Genomic DNA, 21,726 nt, shown 5'->3' with positions numbered 1-21,726 from the left:
GCAATTTCCACATCTCCTCTCTGTGTCCACATCTGTCCTCCGCCCTTGGGCAACTCACCGACGAGGGCGCACCCAGGCCTCACAGGGCGCTTAGCACACAGGACGGGCCAGCTCACGCTTCCAGAACAGGCTGCGCTGACCTTGAACACCAGCTCTTCCTCCTGAAAGGGTTACAGAGGGCATTCGGGTGCTTTCCTGTGGCTCAGGACACAAACTCTAGGACCTCTGACCAGGGCCTGACACACTGGGGCCCCCTTGACCACCTCAGGCCGTGGCCAGCCCCTGGCTCTGCCTGCCTGCAGCCCAGGGGCTGGTCCGCCCTGTGAGAAAGCGGGCAGCTGGGAGGGGCAGGCCCGTGGTCCCAGGGAGAGCCGGCCAGAACTGTCTCTCAAGGGATGGCCCTGCTCTCCCTCTCCCTGGAGGACTGAGGCTGCAGCCACCTCCAGTTGAGTCTGGCCCTGACCACACTGTCAAAGTGAAGAAGCAAAGGGCAGGGGTCCTCGGCAGGTGGGGGCTCACGTGGGCCGGGCTGACTCCACGCGCCAAGGCCTAAACCGAGGCCAGGCAGGTAGAGGTCCTCAGTGAACGTATGTTGGTGGATTTAGGCTTGGCAAGGGGTGGCCTTGCAGTGGGGAGGAGAGGAGGCGAGGGGACAGCTTGCCAGCAAGCCTAGTGCAGACAGGACAGGATTTGGTACAGGATGTGGATTTGAGCCCTGGTACTACCGGCTAATGAAAACTTGGGCGGCTGATTTCCGTTTTTTTAAATCTTTATGAACTGTAATTTACACATCATAAAACCCACCCAAGTGTACAATTCAATGACTGTGTATGTACAGAGGTGTGCAACCATCCCCACAATCTTACTTTAAATCATTTCCATCGCTCCAATCAGAAACCACTCCCATTCCTACGCCAGGCCTAGGCAACCACTGTCTCTGTCTCCGTCGATTTGCATTTTCTGGCATTTCATACAAATGGAATCAAAATTTGTAGCCTTTTGTGACTGGCTCCTTTCACTTGTCTTCGAGGCTCCTCATGCTGTAGCATGTCAGTGCTTCCTTTTCATTGCTGAGTAATGTTCCACCGTGTTGGTGTAACACAGTTTGTTTATCCATTCACCAGTAGTTGGACCCTTGGGTTGTTTCCACTTCTTGACTATGATGAACAACACTGCCATGAATGCTGACGTGCAAGATTCACGTGGACATGTTTTTATTTCTCTTGGGTAGCCACCTAGGAGTGGAACTGCCAGGTCATAGGGTAACTACGTTTAACCTTTTGAGGAACTGCCAGACCGTTTTCTGAAGTGGCTGCACCATTTTACATTCCCACCAGCAATTCATGAGGGTTCTAAGGTTCTAATTTCTCCACATCCTTGCCAACATTTATGTTTGTGTTTTTCTTCTGATGAGGAAGATTCTCCCTGAGCTAACATCTGTGCCAATCTTCCCTTTTTTTGGGTGGGTTGCCACCTCAGCATGGCTGATAAGTGGTGTACGTCTGCGCCCAGGATCTGAACCTGCGAACGCGGGCTGCCAAAGTGGAGTGCACCAAACTTAACCACACCACAGAGCCAGCCACCAATCTCTCTCTCTTTTTTACTAAATAGTCACTAGTGGGTGGAAATGGTATCTCCTTGGGTTGATTTGCAGTTCCCTACTATCTAATGATGATGAGCATCTTTTCACACACTCATTTGCCATTTATATATCTTCTTTGGTGAAATGTCTACCCAAATCTTTTTGGGCAACTTATTTATCCTCTTTGGGCTTCATCTTACTCTTAATTATACCCAGCTCCTAAGGCCGTGACATTTTATGTAAAGTTTGTAAAGTGCTTGCCATACAATGAGGGCTTAAAAATGACAGCTCTTAGTATTGCTGAACTTGTCACTTTGGCCCATAGGCATGTGCCTTCCCCACGTGCCCCTGGGTTTGACGTTGGACCAGGGCTGCCCTGACTCGGGGGAAAGAGAGGCTCTCTTCCCTCCTCTGTGGGAGGGTGAAGGGTGAGCACCACTTGCAGGAGGGGTCCACAGTGTTCTAGATGTTCTGTTGAGCAATTCCACAGGGTCTTGTTTCACACCTACCAGAACCTTCTGATGAAGCATGACCTCAGTGTTTATGGATGGGAATGAAACCTCGAGATCAGAGACATTCCATATCCTCTCCAAGGCTGCCGAGTTGAAAGAGGCAGGAACTAAGATTTGAACTCGGAGCTGATGCTGATGCCAATGCCACGGGCAGCGAGCTCCAGAGAACAAGCGCGAGGCACACCAGCCTGCAGGGGGAAACCGCGGCCCCAGTCCGGCTGTGTGGACGGCACACCCAGCCTTGGATTCTGGGAGGCAGGAGAGCCAGTGGCTAAAATGGACAGCCCCACCACTGACCAGCCGCTTAGCTGGGGTAAGAAGTCACTTAACCCCTCTAGGCCTCAGCATCTTTTATAAAGTGAGCAAGAGAAGAGATCCTCCCTCAAAGGGCGGCTGGGGGAGCCAATGCTTAGCCAGGTGCCTGCCCCCCTACAAAGTCGGCAGCTTCCTCATTTGTGCCTGGGCTGCTGCCCCACCCTCCACCCAGGCCACCTGGCTCTTCTCCGCCATGAGCCTTGCTCATCCTAGAACACAATCTCCTGACTCTACCCCGGGGGCTGGGTTGGAGCGGAGTGTCATTACAGCTCCCAGGGCCTGCTCCCTTATTTTCTCTCATACCTCCTTCATGCCCTTAGACGATGCTCCCCACAGAAGCAGGGAGCACCTGGTAACGGCCTCAAGTCTCTAGAACGATGACTAAGATTAAGCCTAAGAAAAGCAGGGCAATCGAAAATAAAACTTTATTAAAGTAGCTACACTTGGCAGCACTGAATAGCACTTTTTCAATGGTGCACCTATGAAGCAAGAGTTAAATATAAGCATTGTCTGATTTCGTGCATTTCTAATTGTGACAACTCTAAGACACTCACCTTCAATGCAAAGAAAAAAACCCTTGTCATGTTTTTGTACCTCTCGCCTCTCTGACTTGGTGTCAACTGATCCTGCCTTGGGCTCCAGTTGGTCCTCCCTACTGAGCTGGGGCTCTGCCCGGGGTGCCAGCCTCTCTCCTGCAACAGTGGCAGGTGTGCAGCTGCAGCTGGCTTCCGGCATCAACCGCCCCTTCAGACAGCTTCAACGCAGGACGGAGGGGAAACTAGTGCTGCTAGGTCTGAACAGATTAAAGGGGGTTTCCTAACAAGGATCTGAAACCTTGGAATCTGAGCCTGCCCTCTCCCTGCACGGCCCCTCTGCCAAGGGCCCTGGTCACAGAGAGGACGGCAGAGGCTGCCTTAGTCCTTCCTGTCTCCTGGGGCTGGGCTTCTCGTGAGCAGCTTCCCCGAGCTGGAGGGGGTCAGCATGGACACCGTGGGGGACTCGAGCTTCACTCTGTCCAGGAGGGTCTTCTTGAGCGCGGCTGGGGAGATCTTCTCTTGGTCGGCCATGGACTGCAGCTCTCTGCAGACAAAGCCCCAGAGGGGAGGAAGGAGGAAGGCAATCAACTTGGAGCCGGAACTTCCCGGTCCACAGAGTCCCCAACCCTTGTTGACTTGATCCCACTAAAAATTAGAACCCCCCACCAAATACTCCCCCAAGCCTCTGAGAAGCGCTATTTAACTAAGGGCGGGCTACTGCACAGATGAAGAGCTGCAGCGGTATCTGTGATTATACGGGGAGAGAGAGGAGAATCACAGGGTCTGGAGTCATGGACTTGAAGTCAAATCCCACCTCCACCACCTATTAGCTGCGAGCTTGGGAAAACCATTGGAGCCTCAACGTCCTCGTCTATAAATCAAAGCTAATCCCCGCCATCAGCACTGTGGTGAGAATTAAACAAAGTGAGGCCCGCAAACCCTTAGCTAAACAAAGTCTAACAAATCATGGTTACTAACAGAGCACGGACTCCCACACTGCTAATGGGACCACGGACAGCGGGTTCTGCAAGACGGTACCCGGCCCACACCAGTGGCCGTCTCGGAGTGGAGGGCCTGGGGTGGAGGAGAGTGACCCACCGTGTTCGGACGCAGGACGCCTCAACCGCATTGATGAGCAGGGAGCGAAAGCCCCCACTCTCCAGGAAGTGCAGGGCGTGGATGGTGGCCCCCCCAGGGGAGCAGACGTTGTCCTTGAGCTGGCCTGGATGCTGCTCCGAGTCCAGCAGCATCTTGGCAGCCCCCTATTCCAGGGAGTATTGAAGGAGAGACCTGCTGGGGCACCGTGGGACAGGCTTCTCCACGCCCACTGCTCTTCCCCGATCCCTGTCCCAGCATCCCAGCCAACCCCTGCCCGGACCCTGGTGACCCACAAGAACCCCCATCCCAGACCCTGCTCCAGGACATGCAGGGGGAAGGTACTAACCAGCAAGGCCTGGGCCCCCAGTCGGACCGCCAGGCGCCGCGGCAGGCCCATCTTCACCCCACCATCAGCCAACGCATCCAGGGCCATGAACGCCTGTGGAGACGCTCACTGAGTCCCAGGGCCACAGGCACTCAAGGGCGCCTCCCAGGGTCTGCTTTTCCTGATGACTGGAACTAGCTCCAGGGGTCAGCCTCCTCCACCAGCCAGTCACACCTAAGAGTTGGGCGACACCCCAGCCCAAGCCTGCCTGCCAGCCCGTCTTGCTCCTCTGGGTCCCCAGAAGGCTGAGCAATTATATGAGGGCCTTACGTAGGCAGGGCCACTGCCGCTGAGCCCCGTGACGGCGTCAATCAGGTCTTCCTCCACCTCCGTGCAGAAGCCCACGCTGCTCATGAGCTGCTCCAGGAGCTGCCCATCCTCCACCAGGGCGTGGGTGCCTGTGGCGTACACCGTGGCGCCCTCCCGCACGACCACAGGCGTGTTGGTCATGCAGCGAATCACCTTGGGGGCCGGCTGGAACGCCAGTAGCTTCTGGGGCAAGGAAGAGGGCCGAGTGGGTTGCCAGGCACAATTCCCACTAGCACCCCCCATCCCCTCACACAGGGCATGAGGGCTGAGACGGGTACCTTCTCCACAGAGCTGATGGTGACACCAGCCGCACAGGAGACCACGATGTGCCTGGCCTGGACGTCAGCCCCAATCTCGTCCAGGATGAAGGGGATAATGTGTGGCTTCACGGCCAGGAACAGGACGTCGCTGTGCCTCACTGTCTCCTTGTTGCTTCGGGTCAGGTTCACGCCCATCTTCTGCAGGAGGAGACTACCCAGCTCACAGCGCCGGGCAGCCTCAGGAGGTCCAGCCCTCACAAGGAGCAGCTGAACTGCCAAGTTCATTCTGCCAGCTGCAGCCCGGAATTCCCTGCCCCGTCCCCTCAGTGTCTGCTCCTACCCTCATTGGCATGGTTTTCCAATGTTGCTACTGAGCAAGTGAGCACAGATGCTGGGCATGGACAAGCTTCTCCATGGCAACCAGGAAATGGTTTTCCCCCAGCCCCACCAATCCTCTGGCACCCAAGGCACCCCTCTGCCAGGTAAGAAGGTTCCATGGCTGGAACATGGCAAAGATAAAAATGAAATGGTAGTGCCTGATGATCAGAGGCAGAGCTGGGTCAGGCCCTTTGCCAACCCCAGACCCTTGCTCATAGGACAGCATGGTCTCCGTGTGGTCCAGGCGTGGGCTGGAGGCCACCCATCCCTCCAGGACTTCAAACTAAGCTCCAGTGCTAGGCACACCAGCCACCCTAGGCACAGACACTGCCTGTCACCTGCCTCATTAGACATTCTCTCCTACACTGCCCAGGTTTGGGGTAAAGACTTGGGATATTCTTTTATTAAGAGAGAGAACAACTAACTCATCACGATCTTTCTCAACACACTCATTCATGCCTCAGAATAACTCAGCAAAGTGGGCACTGTGTTCTCCATTTTATGAATGAGGACGCTGAGGCTCAGAGTAAGCTGAGTACCTTAAGGTACTCAGCTAGTCGATGAAGAAAACCAAGTATTTACTGGGCACCTACAGATGCTTTCCACACATAAACACCTCAAGCAATTTTCTAACCGCCCCAGCGTCTGGATTTGAAGCCGAGTCCGCCTGCCTCGGTGCTCCCACCACTCCGAGCTGCCCCAGGCAAGGTGAGGATCGCGATGCTCCCGGCGGGGAGGTCGGCGCAAGCCACCAGCTCAGGGGCTCAGCTCAGCAAGCCACCCTCCTGCTGGGCCTCCACCCGCTTCCGCACCCACCTCTCCCCACCTACCCTGAGCGCGGACACCGTGGGCAGGTCCATTTCCGGGGAGCTGGCTATGATCTTGTGAGCCGACAGGATGCCTGCAGAACACAGAGCTTTTCAGCCGGGGCTCCCGGCGCACCCGGTGCCCACGCTTTCCGTGGGAAAGCAGGATCCAGCCGGCGACGCTCCAACAGGCCCGGTCTCTCCTCCCGCTCCATCCCTTACGCAGACGGAAGACTGGCTGCTTAACAGGAGCCTCACCTCCCCCCGCAAGTCGCAAATCCCCCTTCTTCACGCGTTCGTGCACGTGCAGGTCCCGAGCCGAGGGAGCGCCGCCCGCCCGCCCGCCCGCAGCGCTCACCTGCGGCCGTGAAGCCCCGCGCCAGGGCGCAGGCCAGCTGGCCGGCGCCGATGAAGCCCACGCTCATGGCCCGGCTCCGCGTTTTCCCAGCGCGGCTCGGAGGTGCCCCGGAGGAAGGCAGGAGCCGGCGCGGCGCAGCGGGCGGAGCGCCCCGGGCCCGGATCCAAAGAGTAGCCGGACGGGGGGCGTGGCCGGCGACTTCCGCCTGGGTCCCGCGACCCCCCCTCACTCACTCGCTCCCTCGCAGACAGCGCCGCAGGGCCCCACGTGGGCCCGCCCCTTCAGAGCTGCCAATCCGCGGCCGGGACTCGGGACGGACCAATCCGCGGCCGAGTCTGGCCGTGCGCCCGCCTCCTGCGCACGGGATTGGTGGGCGGAACTCCGGACGCGGCGCGCGGAAGCCTGGATTTCCGCCGAGCTTGCGCCCACGCGGAGCTGACCTGGGCTCCCCATCCTCCCCGGAGGATGAAACTCTCTGTGCAGACTCCGTTCGGCTCAGGGCAGGGACTGGACCAGGTGTGTCTAATATTCTTCTAGCGCTGGCCATCAGCTGCCTGTGGGCAAGAGGAAGCCTCCAGGTCGCAGATTTGAGTGGTTGAATGTGACCCCCCCTGGCGGGGGCCCAGACAGAAGCGTGGAGACCCGTGCGCCCCGGGATTCGCGGGGCTGGAGCTGGGAGTCCTGGATTCCTCCCGCTTCCGCCCGGCCCCCGCGGGGAGGCGGCGGGGGCAGCACCGTTTATTCACTTGATCGTGCGTGGTTCACGAGAGTTGGTCCCTTTAGAGTGCAAAGAGGATCGGTTTAGGAAAATGATCAGCTCCTTAGGTCCTGGCTAGAGGATAAGGAAGTCTGTGACTCCTCTTCTCCACCCCACCCCATCCCACTTGCTTTAAAAAGCTCCACGAATGCGATGTTTCCTTTTTCATCAGTAGTAAATGTAAGTACTAGGGGGAACAGGTGACGGGGGAAAGTACAGAGGAAGGAGGTGGCGTCCCTAGAGGATTCAGAAGAGCTAGAGAGACCCTTAGTTTCCCTCCACCTCTCTACCGGTTTTTCCAGAGCCCTCTCCGTAGAATCCACTCTCCCCACCCCAGCAGGGGGCCGGTTTCTGCAGTTTTCCTCAGTTGATCACATTCCGCAGCTAGTCCCGGGTCCCCAGTTTATGCACCCTTAAAAGTGAGGACCAAATATTTACTATTAAGGAAAACAATATTTCTGTAACGTTCTCTGATTAGAAAAGTAATACGTGCATATTGAGAAAAATTGGGGAAATACAAAAAAATTAAAAGTAAGAAATCACCTGTAGTCATGCTTCCTTAGGATAGTTTCTTGCAAACATTTTGGTGTGTTTCCTTGTATTATTGTATTTCCTTGTATTATTGTATTTCTGTGCGTACATAGGTTTTCCATCACTAGAAATAAGTGATATATGTATGGTTTTGGAATTTCTATACTAGATCTATAGTGAGAATTTTCTAATGTCACTGAAAAGTTATTTAAAACAAGATTTTAGTGATTGCTTGGCATTCCATTGTCTGGATGCAGTGTCCCAATTTAACCATTCTCCGAGAGATCAACATGAGGTTTATTAATTCACTCAATATATATTTGTTGAGCCAGGTTCTGGGGATACAGCCGTAAGCAAAACAGACGGAAGTCCCTATCCTCACAAAACATATCAATTTTTAAAATTATTATTCATGCTACTGTGGTAAAATCTTTGCCTAACTGATTATTTCCTTAGTGTGGATTCCTACCAGCAAGATTTCGGGGTTCAGCGCGTAGAGGCTCTGGGTGGTGGCCGTGTTGCAGCCTAGCCTAGTGGTCACCAGCATGGGCTCTGGTACCAGAAACACGACAGGTCAAACCGAGTGACAGAAAAGGGGGACTTTTGACATAGCCCTTGGGAAAGGTGCCGGGGAGCACACTACCCAGAATGAGCCCCTACATCATGGGAACCGTGGGGACGGGAGCTACACTCAGTGCTGCCGGCGTCCTGCCTCTTTTCCTTGTCACTCATCTCTCCTTGCCTCCACGTGGCCATGTTCTTTCTTGCTGCAGAGGAGTCTTTGTCAGGCAGTGGGGAGATGGGAGCCACATTCCTCCGCAGCTTCCCAGTGCTGCCTGTTCCTCTGAGGGACACTCGGGCTCCCCATGGTACACTTGGGAAGCTACAGGGCCCCTTGGCTCCCTGGCTCTGGCCTGCAGTCCAGGAGGTTGTACCAAAGCCAAATGTGTGTGTGTTGGGTTGGGGCAGGGTGTGGGGAACTGGTGTCACTCCTGTCACCCCCGTACACATCCATCCTTTCCTGGTGGTCTTGCTACCTCCTGCCTCAGCTTCCGGGAGTAGAGATGAAATAGGAGAGCTATGAGGCGCTAGGCAAGGAGGCCATGTTGTTGACCCCAGTGCTGGCTGGATCCCCAGCCAGGGCAGGCCACTTAGGAGAAGCCCTCCTCACCAAGCTTGGATGTGTGGGCCACTGACCAGAAACTGGGTATTTTTTGTGGTACTTTGAGATCTGTTATTTTTTCATCTCTGAAGTTTAAGGTGTATAAGTACAAAGTTGTTTATATGTATTTTCATTGTAGGCAATCCCATTTCATTTTCTTGTAATGACCATGCTGAGTCTAAAGGCCCATTTCGTTGGTGAAGTGGCCGCAGCATGGCTCCCGTGGTGATTATGTCTCATGCTTATGAAGTTTCTTTGGGTGCAAGCGTTGGATGGATGAGATGAGATGAGATGGGGAGAGAGAAGACCCGTCCTCCCCGCCCGGCCACTTAGGACATACCCTCAAGGAGGGCCCCAGCCTGGTACTGCTGTCCTGCCGTGGACATAGCCTCTCCTTGTCTGTCTTACTCCATCTGAACAGAGAGGCCCAGAAGGAAAACAGGGCAGTTTGCTAAGCCTCCAGGACTGCCCACTTTCACCCCTCTCCTCCGATCCTCTCACCCACCAGCAGATGGGCTCAGCTGCTCCTGCCCTTCCTCCCTCTCTCCCTGCCCCTTCCTGTCCCCTCGTCCCCTCCAGCTGTTGCAGACAAAGTGGATAATGCTTCGTTTCTGCCTTCGCTTGTCCAGGTTCTTCACTCTCAGGGTCTGTCTCTACACAGCAGGCTCGTCTCTTCTAAGGATGGAGATGATCCAGGGAATGAGGGAGAAGCCTGACCTGCTCCCAGCCAGTCAAATGGCAAGTCCGCTTGGTCCCCAATCCCTCCTGATTTAGGAAGCTCTCCAGGGAGGCGCATTTTGCATGCATTTTTGCTTTTGTTGTTGTTATTACACCAATAATCTTTGTTTATTGTGGAAAAACTAAAAATTAGATCAAATGGGGAAATGAGCATTGCCTTTAATCGCACCCCTAGAGAGAACCAACGTGACGCTTTTGGAATATAGCTTGGCACTTTTTTTTCCTATGCAGTAAGGCACGTCTGAAACTTGATTTTTCAAACAAGTATGTACTTGGGACCTACCCAGTGGCGTAGTGGTTAAGTTCATATGCTCAGTGTTGGCAGCCTGGGGTTTGTGGGTTCAGATATCAGGCACAGACCTACACACTGCTCATCAAGCCATGCTGTGGCGGCGTCCCACATACAAAATAGAGGAAGATTGGCACAGATTGGCACAGCTCAGGGATAGTCTTCCTAACAAAAAACCACAAGTATGTACTCATGTTGAATGTAAACAGGTCAGGTTGTGTGTAAACAGGAGCTATGCAAGAAACAAAATGATTTTGTTTTATGATGGTGGGATTATGGGTGGTTTTCCATTCATTCAAAATTATCTTTAATGCTGTTACTTCATCTTTTGAGTGAGAAAATTGTAATTACAGCTCACTTCTGATGGGATCTGGTTTACTATCTGTATTAATTTTCTATTGCTGCCATGACAATTCACCACAAATTTAGCAGCTTAAAACAAATGTGTCATCTCAACTTTGTAGATCAGAAGTCTGAGTGGGCCCAGCTGGGTTCTCTGCTCTGGGTCCCACAGGCCAAATCAAGGTGTCGGCTCATCTGGGTTCTTATCTGGAGACCCTAGGGGAGAATCAGCCTCTGGCCTCATTCAGATTGTTGGCAGAATTCGGTTCCATGTGGCCGTAGGACTGAGCTTCCCTTTCCTTGCTAGCTGTCAGCCAGGAGTCATTCTCAGCTTCTAGAAACCGCTCACTCCTTGGCTCATGGCCCCCTTCATCTTCAAACTGGCGATGGCAGGTCAAGTGCTTCTCGTGCTTCAGATCTCTTTGACTTCCGCTTCCGCCTCATCTCTCCTGCCTCCAGCCAGAGAACCTTCTCGGCTTTCGTAGCATTAGATTGGGCGCACCTGGATAATTCAAGGTACTCTCCCTATTTTAAGGTACATGACCTTAATTATATCTGCAAAGTCCCCTTTGCTATGTAACATAACATAGTCACAGGTTCCAAGGACTGGGGAGAACATTCTGTCCGCCACACTGTCACCCTGTGCTAGTGAGCATATCCTTACATTTTGAAATGAAGCCAGTCCCCTGGAATTTTTAGCTCACATGGGGTGATGTGAGCAGACCCATCCTTGCCACTGGTGGCGTGTGACTGGCTGGGAGTCCACAGATCTCTTGGAGCCACAGATATGTCGTGGAATAGCTGGTGGAATTCTTTAGATGGTATTGATATCCTTGTGGAAAAAGCAACAATGCCCTGGTACTCGCAACATCCCAAGTAGGAAGGCTTCATTCTGATGTCTCTTGGAGGTGATCTCAATATTCTTGCCACGTCCTCAAATCCTGGCTGTCTCTAGACTAACTCCATTTTCCCCTCCACTGTTCAGTTGCTATTAATTAGCTTTGTAGGTAAAAACAGAGTCCATGAACTTCAGTAGTCAAGCATAGGAAACCCAGCATCTGGGACAGGTAAATATAGGGGAATTGCCAGATGTGGCAGCTTCCAAGGGACATGTTAATATCACCTGTGTCTCCAGCAGAGCACACTCCCCAGGGTGGAGTGGGAAGGAGTTCTATAACCCATCCCATGGGGTAGAGACTCAACACATTTGCACTGCCTCTGCCTTGATTTCTCCATCTGGAAAATGGGAATAATAATACCTACCTCACGGAATAGTTGCACGGATGAAGTGATATAATGTATATGACATTACCTAGCACAGCTCCCTGGTTCATAGTGAATGTTCAGTAAATGTCAGCTTGCTTACCACACCATTGTCACCCCCGCCTGGTCCCCATCCCCACCACTGCAAGGAAAAATGCTTTCTAAAGAGGTGCAATATGTGAGTGACTGTTTACAGTACTATTTTTGGAATGAGAATTGGGGGGATAGAAATATTATAAATGAAAGCTGAATCTAAACTTAGTTATTGCGATCTTCGGCACCCCCTAGAGGTTGGGGGTCCTGGATCACCCCCTTTCTTCAGATCATTATGTTGCTCTCACTCCCCATTATTGCTGCCTTCTCTCTTAGGTAAAGGATGCTAGAAATTAAAGAGATTATTAACAGTAGAAATTAAATACAGAGACACTGGGTGAAACATCACTTTTATTTCAGCAGATTATCTACATTCAATTTCTTTTTCTAAATTAAAAAAGAAAATGTAAATACATGTGGGTTCTGGTGATAAGTTCTCTAAAACAGTGGGAGAAATAACCTGAATTAGCAAAGGCTATGCTCGCTCTCCCAAGAAGTGGGTGAGGTCAGGGCTGTCTAATCACCAGGGCAATGAAGTCTTAGAGCAATCCCAACTCCTCCTTTCTAAGGGGAAACAGTGGCCCTAAGGCATCGGCATTTGCTTGAGGTCACAGCTGGTGGCCCTGTAAGATCCAGAAGCCAGGTGTCCTGTTTCCCTGTCCACTGCCTCTAGCCTGAAGCCCTTATCGCCCCTCCCAGCACCTCTCAGGGAATGGGGAACCAGGTATGTTTACAAAAATCAAGAATGGCTCAACCTTTGGGGGGATGGGGTTCTTTTTAGACATCCTCCTCATTTAGGGGAAACAGAGGGATTTTTTGGTTTTCTTTTAATTCATCAGGTAATAGGGTAAATCATTCTGTTCTCCAAGTTTTCATCATAGGGTGTGTTGTCCCATACTCAGTTGAGAATTAGCCAGAGAACAGAAGTTCCCAGCGGACAGTCTGTCCATGCTCAGCTGCATCCTTTAGCAAGGAGCCTGGAATTTCCTTCCAGAGCTCAGCAATCCGAGTTGCGTTGGTTACTCATGTAAGTGCTTAGGGTGGGTGATAGACAGGAGGACAAGAAATGGAAGAACACAAGGAAAGGTAAAAAGGGGCACTCAGAGCAGGGGTAACTTGCTAAGAAGAAAATTAAGACCTACATTAAGATCTGCTTTGGTGCACGTGTCTAGTCAGAGGCCCCAGTGGCTACACCCCCACCTACGGCTCCAGCTTCCTGGGCACGGGCGCCCCGTCCGAGGCGCAGCTGCACTTCTGCACCCTCATGTCGGGCAGGCTGACCACCTGGGCCCTGGGCCGGCCTCCCTCCTTGACGCTGACGATCACGGGCAGTGAGGTCGTCTCCGAGGCGATGCACTGCCGCGGCCCCAGAAACGGCCACTTGAAGCTCAGGGGCTCCGGGGGCTGCCGGCAGGTGCCCACACACTCATAGGCCAGGAAGCCCGGGGGCTCCAGGACCCAGTTCTCGGCCCACTTCAGCCCCTCCAGGTCGATGTACATCTCCCGGCGGCAGCAGCGGGTGCCCTCGGTCACCGGCGCCTCAGGGTCACAGTCGCCCTGAGCTCTGTGGGGGCAAGGAGAGGCAGAGGCAGAGGCAGAGGTCAGCCGGGAGGCCCGCGGTCAGAGGGCCCAGGGCGGGGCCTAGGGGGGCATCGGGGAGGGAGATTTATGACCCATCTCTCATGTTCAAATGCTGGCCATCAGTGATAAGGATAGATAACTAGAAATAACCAGAAAATAAATGATAACTGATATTACTCCGAGGCGTCGAAGGAGAAATTGTATACGTTCCTTCATTGCCACAGCACGCCGAAACGTTGCCCATTTCCATACAAGTTTATTCCCTATCTGCCTCCCCCTCGGGGTCCGCCCCTTGCACCCGCAGCGCCTACCCGTAGCGGCCGAGGTCCAGGCTGTGCAGCTCCAGCTGCGGCTCGCCGCGCCCGCCGCCCGCCGGGCCCTGGGAGGCGAAGCGGACCAGCCTGTGGGCGCTGGCCGCCCGCGGGCCCGGCTGCTCCCGCTGCACCGACACCTGCAGCAGCAGCGGCTGCCGGGGCCGGCCCAGCTGCCGCCAGAAGTTCACGGCCTCCGTCACGTCGAAGGCCTTCCAGCCGCTCTCGTGGACGGACACCAGCCTGCGTGCGACACGGCGAAGGAGGCCGGCGCTCAGGGTGGGCCGGGGCGGCTCGGGGAGGCCCTGGGGAGCCTCTCCCCGTCCCGTGGGTGGGGACAGACGGGCCCCGCCCCCGCCTTTCCCCGCCCCTCCCGCGCTGGGCCCCGCCCCCTCTTCTGTCCCCTCCCCCCTCCCTCCCCGACCAGCCGCCACCTCCCCACCTGGAGTCGATGAGGGAGGTGCGGTTGGAGCCGTCGTCGCGGACGTGCAGCCACTCGACGGTGACCCGGGCCCGGTGGCTGCGCGGGGAGAGCCGGCCGTGCGTGCGGAGCGCGGCCTCGGGGACCGGCTCCTGGAAGAGGCGCAGCACGGCCTGCAGCAGCTCGCGGTCGGGGGGCAGCCGCTGCTCCATGGCGAACACCAGCAGGTGCCTGGAGGCGTCGGACCCCAGGAGCCTGCCGGCCACCTCTGCGGACACGAGCGGGGTCAGGGGGCCTCTCCGGGCACCACGGAAGCTCTGAGGGTGGCAGGGCCACTGATAGGGTGGCCAGATGGGGCGCTACCAGCTCTATTCTGACTCTCTGCGGAAAGCCCGGTTACCTGAAAATCCCCCCTGGGTCTAGGGCCTCGTTTAGAACACTCTCCACCCGGCGGGAAGGGCCCACACTGGGACCCTAAGTTGGCAGGCTACCTCAGCTGAGATGCTAAGGACCAGAACCCTCACCTGGGGTCACCTGGCCTTGGGTCTAGCTCTAGGCACTAAGGAGGTGAGCCCCAGGCCCAGGGAGGTGAGAGGAGGAATAGGACTCAGGCCAGCTGCATCCCTGACAGCTGGATAACCCGATGTTGTACTTGAGTATATTTCCGTTACTCCAACACGTTTCTGTCCACACTTTCATATTCCTGGACTGGGAGATGGGTCTGACATAGTCACCAATATTCCAGGGCAGCAGACAGATTCGGAGATGGTTTTCAAGCCATTTGCTCAAGGTCAGGCACTAGTGGTGGCAGCGTGAAAGTGGTACCCAAGACGCCCTGACTCCTCCCCGGAACACTGAAGCCGAGCCAGGGTCCTTCTCCACCTGCCTCTTCTCTGAGGCCTCGGCTTTGACAGGGGGTCCAGCCTGTTGGGGCCCTCAGTGCAAACAGAGGCCCAGGCCCAGCTGTCCTCACATCCATGGACCCTCCTCACTGCCCCACGGACCCTGGTCCCCCAGACAGACACTCCCAGTCTTAGCTGCCTCCCCAAGGACCAGGAGGCAGGGAGGGAGGGCTCACCTCGGAAGTTCTGGCTGAACCTCTTCCCTCGGGAGTAGGTGCCGTGGCTGCGCTGCAGCAGGGCCACGTACTGGGCCCTCACGTGCGCGGGGATGACCAGCTGCCCCACGTCGCCCTGGTCCAGGGCAGGCACCTCGCTGAGGTGCAGCTGCTGCAGCAGGCTGCCCAGGATCTGCTCCTCGGTCAGGGCCGCCCCGGGGCCGGTCAGGGGCAGCACCCAGAGCGCCCAGCAGAGCCACACGGGCTGCATGGTGCTGCGCAGGAGGAGGAGGACAGAGCGGGTGTGTCCCCCGAGGAGGCTCCAGGAGGGTCCCAGCTGGGTGTGCTGGGAGCCAGGCTGGGCCAGCTTTATAGCCAGCCCTGGGCTGGGCCTGGGTGGTGGGAGGCAGGGAGGGAGGGAGGTCACACCCCTCCGGCCTCCTGGGAGCTCAGCAGCCAGACAGGTCCCTGAGCCCAAGGAGGGGGCTGTCTAGGAAGGACACAAAGGGCTGTCTGGATGGCCCTGGGGTCTCTGACCACTGCTGTCTGGCAGCTCAATCATGATTTTAGTGTGTGATGAATTTCTCTGGCCCTACCCTAGTCCTGTTCTTTGACAGAGTGCACCTATTCTATGCAAAGAGACTCCCATTAGCCAGCTGTTTAAATCTCTTTAAGTCTCTCCTGGAGGTTAGTCTGGGTCCAGGTGTGTCCATCAGGAGGAAGGGGGAAAGCTCTGCGTCCTGCCTGCTCTGGGCAGGCCCTATTCCCGTCCTTCCTCAGAAGCCCCTTGAGTCACCTCTCTCCGTTCTTCAGTCCCTGCAAGTCCTCTCCGGCTCCTCTCCACAGCCCCTCAAGGGACGCTGTCCTCCCCCGTGCTGTCAGGACAGGAGAGCTGGCAGCTCAGCGCTCTTTGACAGTCACAGGAAAAGCAATTCTGCAGGCGTCTTTGCAATCACACTGGCACAGGGGAGAGCCCTTCAGGCAGCTGCATCGTTCCAGGGAGCGCTGCCCGCAGGGGGCCTGGCTCCCACCACCAGCGCTCATTTTGAGCCCAGGTCGCGCCCAGGCACGGAGTAAGGGGCAGGAACCTGGAAGGCAGAGGGCAGAGCTGCCCAGAGTCGTGTGCTGTCCTAAGCCTCAGATGCTGGGCACACTGGGGTGGGAGCCCCCCAAAGCCTCCTCAGACACACATTTGGGAGTGGCTGGATGCAGATATGGGGCCTGCAGCTTGCTGGCTGCTTGACCTGCGAACAAGGTCCTTAGCTGCTCAGTGCCTTAGTTTCCTCACGGGAAGGAATGGGTGATAATACTGTTGTGCACCATGTAATGACGTTTTGGTCAACATCGGATCACATATCCGATGGTGGTCCCACAGGATTAGTACCACACAGCCTAGGCGTTAAGCGACGTGTGGCTGTAATCGGGTGGGCATCTAGGGCTAGCATGGAGAGTAAGTGCACTAACCCATGTGAGACGGGTGGCCCAGCCTGGCGCATGGTAAGCCCTCTATTAGGGTCTGCCATGTTTATTATCTGCCCCCTCATTGCGGTCTCAGAGAGTGGCTTCTTCGGTACCAAGAAAAGCAGTCATTTCTTGAGTGCTCACTGTGTGTCGGGCGCTAGTCTAAGCTCTGAACGTGTGTTCACCACAGCCGCAGGAGGCCGGGGTCAGGGTCAGCCTGCCCCCGGGATGCACCACTGGGACACGCCCCATGAGGGACCTGCCAGTGCTCACTGAGCCAGTGGAGGGCTGAGAGGGTCCACTCGGGCATCTGGCCCCTCTGGCGCTTCCTGGCCAGGGGGTTCGTGGATGTGCAGGAGGAAGTTCTTCCCAAATGCAACAAACTCACTTCCTCCGGCTGTCACGGGGGAGGTGAGCAACGATGGTGGAGGAGGACGAGGACTGCGGTTAGGGGCTCAAGGGTCCCGGTGGGCGGGGAGCACCCCTGCTTCCCCTTCCCAGCATGGGGGCACTCTGGCCTCCTCTGTGGGTGTGCTTTGACACTGTAGGTCTCTCGTGCCATCCCCTCCCTCTGTGCTCCTCACACATCCCAGGCAGAGCAAGAGAGAACCTTCTGGTGCTCAAGGGTGGAATTTCCCCTGGATGAGAGCCCAGGGACATCTTGCACAAATTGCCACCGTGTGCACATGCATCTACAGACAGTACACAGACATCTGCGTCTGCATATACCCGTGCGTGTATATGCGCACAGAGGGGTTTCAGTAGTAAGGGGGGGCTTAGAATTTGAGGAAGGGGAGGCATAGTAATAACACTGATAATCATAATGGCTGATAATGCTTATGGGCTGCACCCTGCTCTGAGCACTTTACATACTTTGACTATCCTCGCAACAACTTGCCATTACTGTTCCCATTTTATAGATGAAGAAACTGAGGCATAAAACAGCCACCTGACTTGCCCAAGGTCATACAGCAGGTAGGCACCAGAGCTAGGATTGTTGGAAGGAGCAGAAACAGGGATTCTGTCAACTCCGTAGGCAGGAGGAGGTAAGAGGAGCTGCAGAAATCCCGACCCCTGACCCAGGGCAGGAGAGTCTTGGGGTGGCAGAACCATGGCCTCTGCTGCTTCTCTGCTCCCTTTCCTTTCCCCTCCCATCTCTGTTTCCACGGAATTGGTGTCATTCACAAGGAGAAACTCAAATCCCATCTTGGAGCTCGCATCTCACAGAGTTTGACTGTCCCCTGAGATGGAAGGCGCCAACTCTGGGGGGGCCCAAACAGGCCTTCCTGCTCGCGCTGTGACAAGTGTAGACTGCTTCAAAAGAATAGCTCTTGCTTTTCTTTGCAAGTGATTAGCAGGGAAAGGACTTACTCCATGCAAACATTTGGGCCTCAAGTTAGGCCAAAAGGTGCAGAAATGTCACGTTTACAGGCGACCCGGGACCTGTGGCCCTTAGTCCCTGGAAACTGTTCTGAGCTGGTGTCCCATAAATATGCAGTAGTCCACCACCCTTGCCGCTGCTGGAGAGGAAGCCCTGTGGCTTATCACTGGCCAGGGTGGTGCCAAGGATGTAACACCCAGGCTGCCCTTGCCTGCCACGGCCCCCTCCCCAGGCCCCAATGTTGAGACCCCCCCGAGAGCCCCCTGGGGCTGGAAGCTCACAGTGAGGCCTTGTGGGCCTGTGCTGGTTTCAGCAGGGACCTGCTGTCACAGGGCCGAGGAGGGCCAGGCCCCTGCTGCTGCTACCTGACCAGTGCATGCCCACACGAGGCTCTCTCCCACCCAGGAGATGCCTGAGGACCTTGGGGAGTCCCCAAGCAGTCAGGAGCCCCCTTTTGCACCTGGGGTAACAGACCAGTTAGATTGAAACTTCATTTTCCATAGAAGAAAGTAGAATGGAAGGACCCTCGTCTGCTGGGTTCCCTGCCTCCTGTGGGCCTCCCAGTGCACAGCCTACTCGAGAGCCGAGTCCTCAGTGGAAACTCGGACAGTCAACGTCCAGCATTTCTGACTGAGGACCAGTCCCGCCTGCAGGGATGGGCTTCTGGGGCCTGGTGCTCAGGGAGCTCCTGAGGGCCACTGGGAGCCTGGGCAGGGGGTCCACGGTTGGGAAACTGAGAAGCCTTCCCAAGCTTGGGGACCTCCCTTAAGCGGACAGAGCCTGGGAGCATTTGGCATCCCAGAGGTTTGTCCCCATGGTGCCTTGTCCTGCTCCTTCCCCCTGCCACTTTGTAGCCTCAGAGAGCTTAGAGCAGAAGTGGACTATCCAGGCCATTCTCCTGCCCGCCCGGTGTTTAGAGCTAAGAACACTGAGGCTCAGAGAGGTGACAGCGTCCACAAGATCACTCAGTCAATGATGGATGCCTGTGTAAAACCAGGTCTTCCGATTTCCACCCTCAAACTGTGTCCAGGGCGCGGTCCTGCCCAACCCACTGAGGCCGTCAGGGTGCATCCATCGTCAGGGTGCATCCGTCGCTCCAGGCGACCCAGGGACTCAGTCAATCCAGGGTCAGGTCTGGGCTGGATGGGAGGCGGGAGAAGCAGACAGACAGAGGGCAAATCCCCAGACCCCTGTGGCTTCCCGGACCCAGGCTCCTGGTCCTGAATGTGGATTCCAGACGACTGGAGAGCTTTGCTGGGGAAATAAAATAATTGGGCGATTAGCCGGAGGCTGAAAGAAGAAGGCAACTGTGGATTGGGAGACTTTACAAGGGATCGCTGGTGGCCAGGAGGGGCTGCTGCCCTTTGTCATGCAGAGTGGGGAGCCAGGCCTCTCCTCCGACTGTGGATCTGGGTGAAGAGTCTGGTCGGCGGGCAGTCTGTGGGGTCAGGCTGGGCTTGAAAAGCGGGAAAACTGTAAAACAGCCTCTTCTGACCTGGGAGTGACGACCACTTGTGTAGCTGTCTAAATAGGCCTCTCTCCCGAGACTTTCTAAGATGAAGAAGCCCACACTCTTCACATCTGTTTTGTGGGCATGCACGTGCACTGGGGCTGCGGAGACTTACAATCAGTCTTCTCCAACCCAGATGGCCTTCGCATAAGCCAACCTTCCGGCTCTGTCTGTCCTCTCTGGACAGGATTCCGTGGTCTCTACAGCCACTCTCCCTGACCTCATGTTACCTGGCCTTCGGCCCTTCCACACAGCTTGGCCATTACAGAGCCACAATGCAAGCTGCTCCCAAGATTTGGGGGTGGCGCCCCCATTCCTCCCCTCCCCTCAGCCCCAGACAGCTTTTCAACAATCCAGTTTCCGGTGCCTCCCCCCTTCCACCAGGTCTGGGTTGTTCCATGTGAGTCCCTGGGGCGGTGACTTCTGCCCAGCACCACCGGAGGAGCTCACGTTGCTACAGATTCCTGGAGCCCAGCCGCGGCCTCCGGAGCGGCGAGGGAACCTGAATGTTAAGGCTTTTCCACACACTAGGTTTAAGGAGGGCGAGAATGGTGGGAGCGAAATGGCAGGCCTATGAGGGAAGAGACATCTCGTCATTCCATTAAGGCTCTACGCAACCTGGCCTGTTCCAGATGATTCCTCCACTTCCTGGTTGCCTGTGATGAAAATGACTAGAAAAAAATGGAAAAGAAATTGTTCCTGAGGTCTTTTCTGGACTTCCCCTGAAAGTTTGAGAGTAAGAACAAGTAAACAGAAAGATATTTTCCTCTCTCTAAATACTCCAAACATAATCATGTTATATGCAAATTAAGTTTAATATTTAAATACTCCAAAGTTAACATGATGTAGGTCAATCCATCTACCGGATTGTAATAGTCATTTTCCTCTAATTTCTGTTTCTTCGCCACCACCACCCTCTCCTGCAAAAAACCCTTTTGCGTCTTTCCCCACAGATTCAATACTGCTGAGTATTTTCACATTCAGGAACGGTGACATAGGAGGCAGGAGACCAGGGTGCGAATTCTGAACCGTGCTTCTCTGCCTGGGTGGCCCCTAACCTGTCACTTCTGTGGCCACGCGGAGCCACGTGGAGCACAGACAGAGGATGCTCCTCGAGCTTTCCCACCCTCATGTCCTGCCCTGTCACCCGCTGCCCTCCACTGGGCATCCTGGCCTCTCACAGAACAGCCCCTGGATGGTCATCTATGGGCTCATTTTTCATCTCTTCTTTACCTTTGAAATGTTCTCATCTCACAAGTCTCAAGGTAAGTTTCGCTTCCTTCCTGAAAATCCTTCCTTGTTCTGACCACCCCTGTCTCTCCCTGCCCAGTCCATCCCTAGGTCCTCTGGATGCCCTTGGTCCCTCGTGAGGACAGTTGGCTGACACTCCCTCTGGCATCCTGGAGAGACGTGCTCAGGTGCAGCTCTCCAAGAGAGCACCAGCTCCGAACAGACAGACACCATCCTGTAATCAAGCCTAGCGTGGTACCCAGCAAGTAATTGCTGCTCAAACAGCATCTGCTGAAAGAAATAGGGGCGTGGGGGAGCAAGGGAAAGAAAAGATGGATGGATGAGCCCCTTTTTGCTAAAAAATTTGAAGTGGGAAATTAGAGATCTAAGATCTTAGTCCAAATTAAGCCCAGTATTCATTCTAGAAGCTAGGAACCAACACATACAACTTTCAAGTTGACAAACACTTACACTTGGCAGATGGACAGACAGGGAGAAATATCTCCTATGCTGACAGCAAAGCCCTGGCCAGCTTCCCCAAAGCAACGCTGTGTCTCAGATGCATTTCCAGGACATCCAACCCTGCACAGGCCCAGGCGTGTGATAATATCGATGTATGGTAACATGTTCGCTTGTTTTCACCTGACAACACGTCCTCGGCCGCCTTCCCGCCCTCGGAGACACAGCCAGGAGTTGTCAGGACCGGAGCTGGGCCCCAGTTCTACTGACCTCGCATGATTCTCTTTCTTTAGGATCACCTTGATCAAGATGGAAAATTCTTAAAGGCCTGGCTCGGATCATGTTTTCTAGGCTGTAGCTACTGAGTTCATCAATGTGGGGCCAGAGTTCTAACCAATCCGGGGAGAGTGTTAGTGGAGGGCGGCGGTATGAGAATGAGGGTCCTTCCCTGTTCTCTCATCTCCAGAGCAGGGCTGATAAAGCGAGGAGGAAGGATTCTCACATTCTGACAGGTAATTGGAAAGGTGGGCTGAGTAAACGAAATACATAACAATGAGCAGGAGTCACGGGGGTATCCGTAGGATTAGCCTGTCCTGCTGGG

General features: G+C 55.1%; 2 protein-coding genes across 2 annotated transcripts; both read right to left on the bottom strand.

Moving 5' to 3' along the window:
* Positions 1–2,818: 2,818 nt before the first annotated feature.
* On the bottom strand, positions 2,819–6,774 carry PYCR2 (pyrroline-5-carboxylate reductase 2). Its single transcript, XM_046677981.1, has 7 exons — positions 6,540–6,774; positions 6,206–6,276; positions 5,016–5,195; positions 4,699–4,920; positions 4,390–4,482; positions 4,044–4,207; positions 2,819–3,489 (listed from the first exon to the last, which is right to left on the bottom strand). Exons 1-7 carry the CDS (start codon positions 6,604–6,606, stop codon positions 3,324–3,326), a joined length of 963 nt encoding a protein of 320 aa, XP_046533937.1. The 5' UTR covers positions 6,607–6,774; the 3' UTR covers positions 2,819–3,323.
* Positions 6,775–12,045: 5,271 nt separating this feature from the next.
* On the bottom strand, positions 12,046–15,355 carry LOC124248836 (left-right determination factor 1-like). Its single transcript, XM_046679381.1, has 4 exons — positions 15,106–15,355; positions 14,049–14,295; positions 13,607–13,849; positions 12,046–13,278 (listed from the first exon to the last, which is right to left on the bottom strand). Exons 1-4 carry the CDS (start codon positions 15,353–15,355, stop codon positions 12,915–12,917), a joined length of 1,104 nt encoding a protein of 367 aa, XP_046535337.1. The 3' UTR covers positions 12,046–12,914.
* Positions 15,356–21,726: the final 6,371 nt, after the last annotated feature.

The sequence above is a fragment of the Equus quagga genome, chromosome 12, assembly GCF_021613505.1.
Source record: "Equus quagga isolate Etosha38 chromosome 12, UCLA_HA_Equagga_1.0, whole genome shotgun sequence".
NCBI lineage: Eukaryota > Metazoa > Chordata > Mammalia > Perissodactyla > Equidae > Equus > Equus quagga.
The sequence above is the reverse complement of the archived record's forward strand: the minus strand, read 5'-3'. Positions and strand labels throughout refer to the sequence as shown.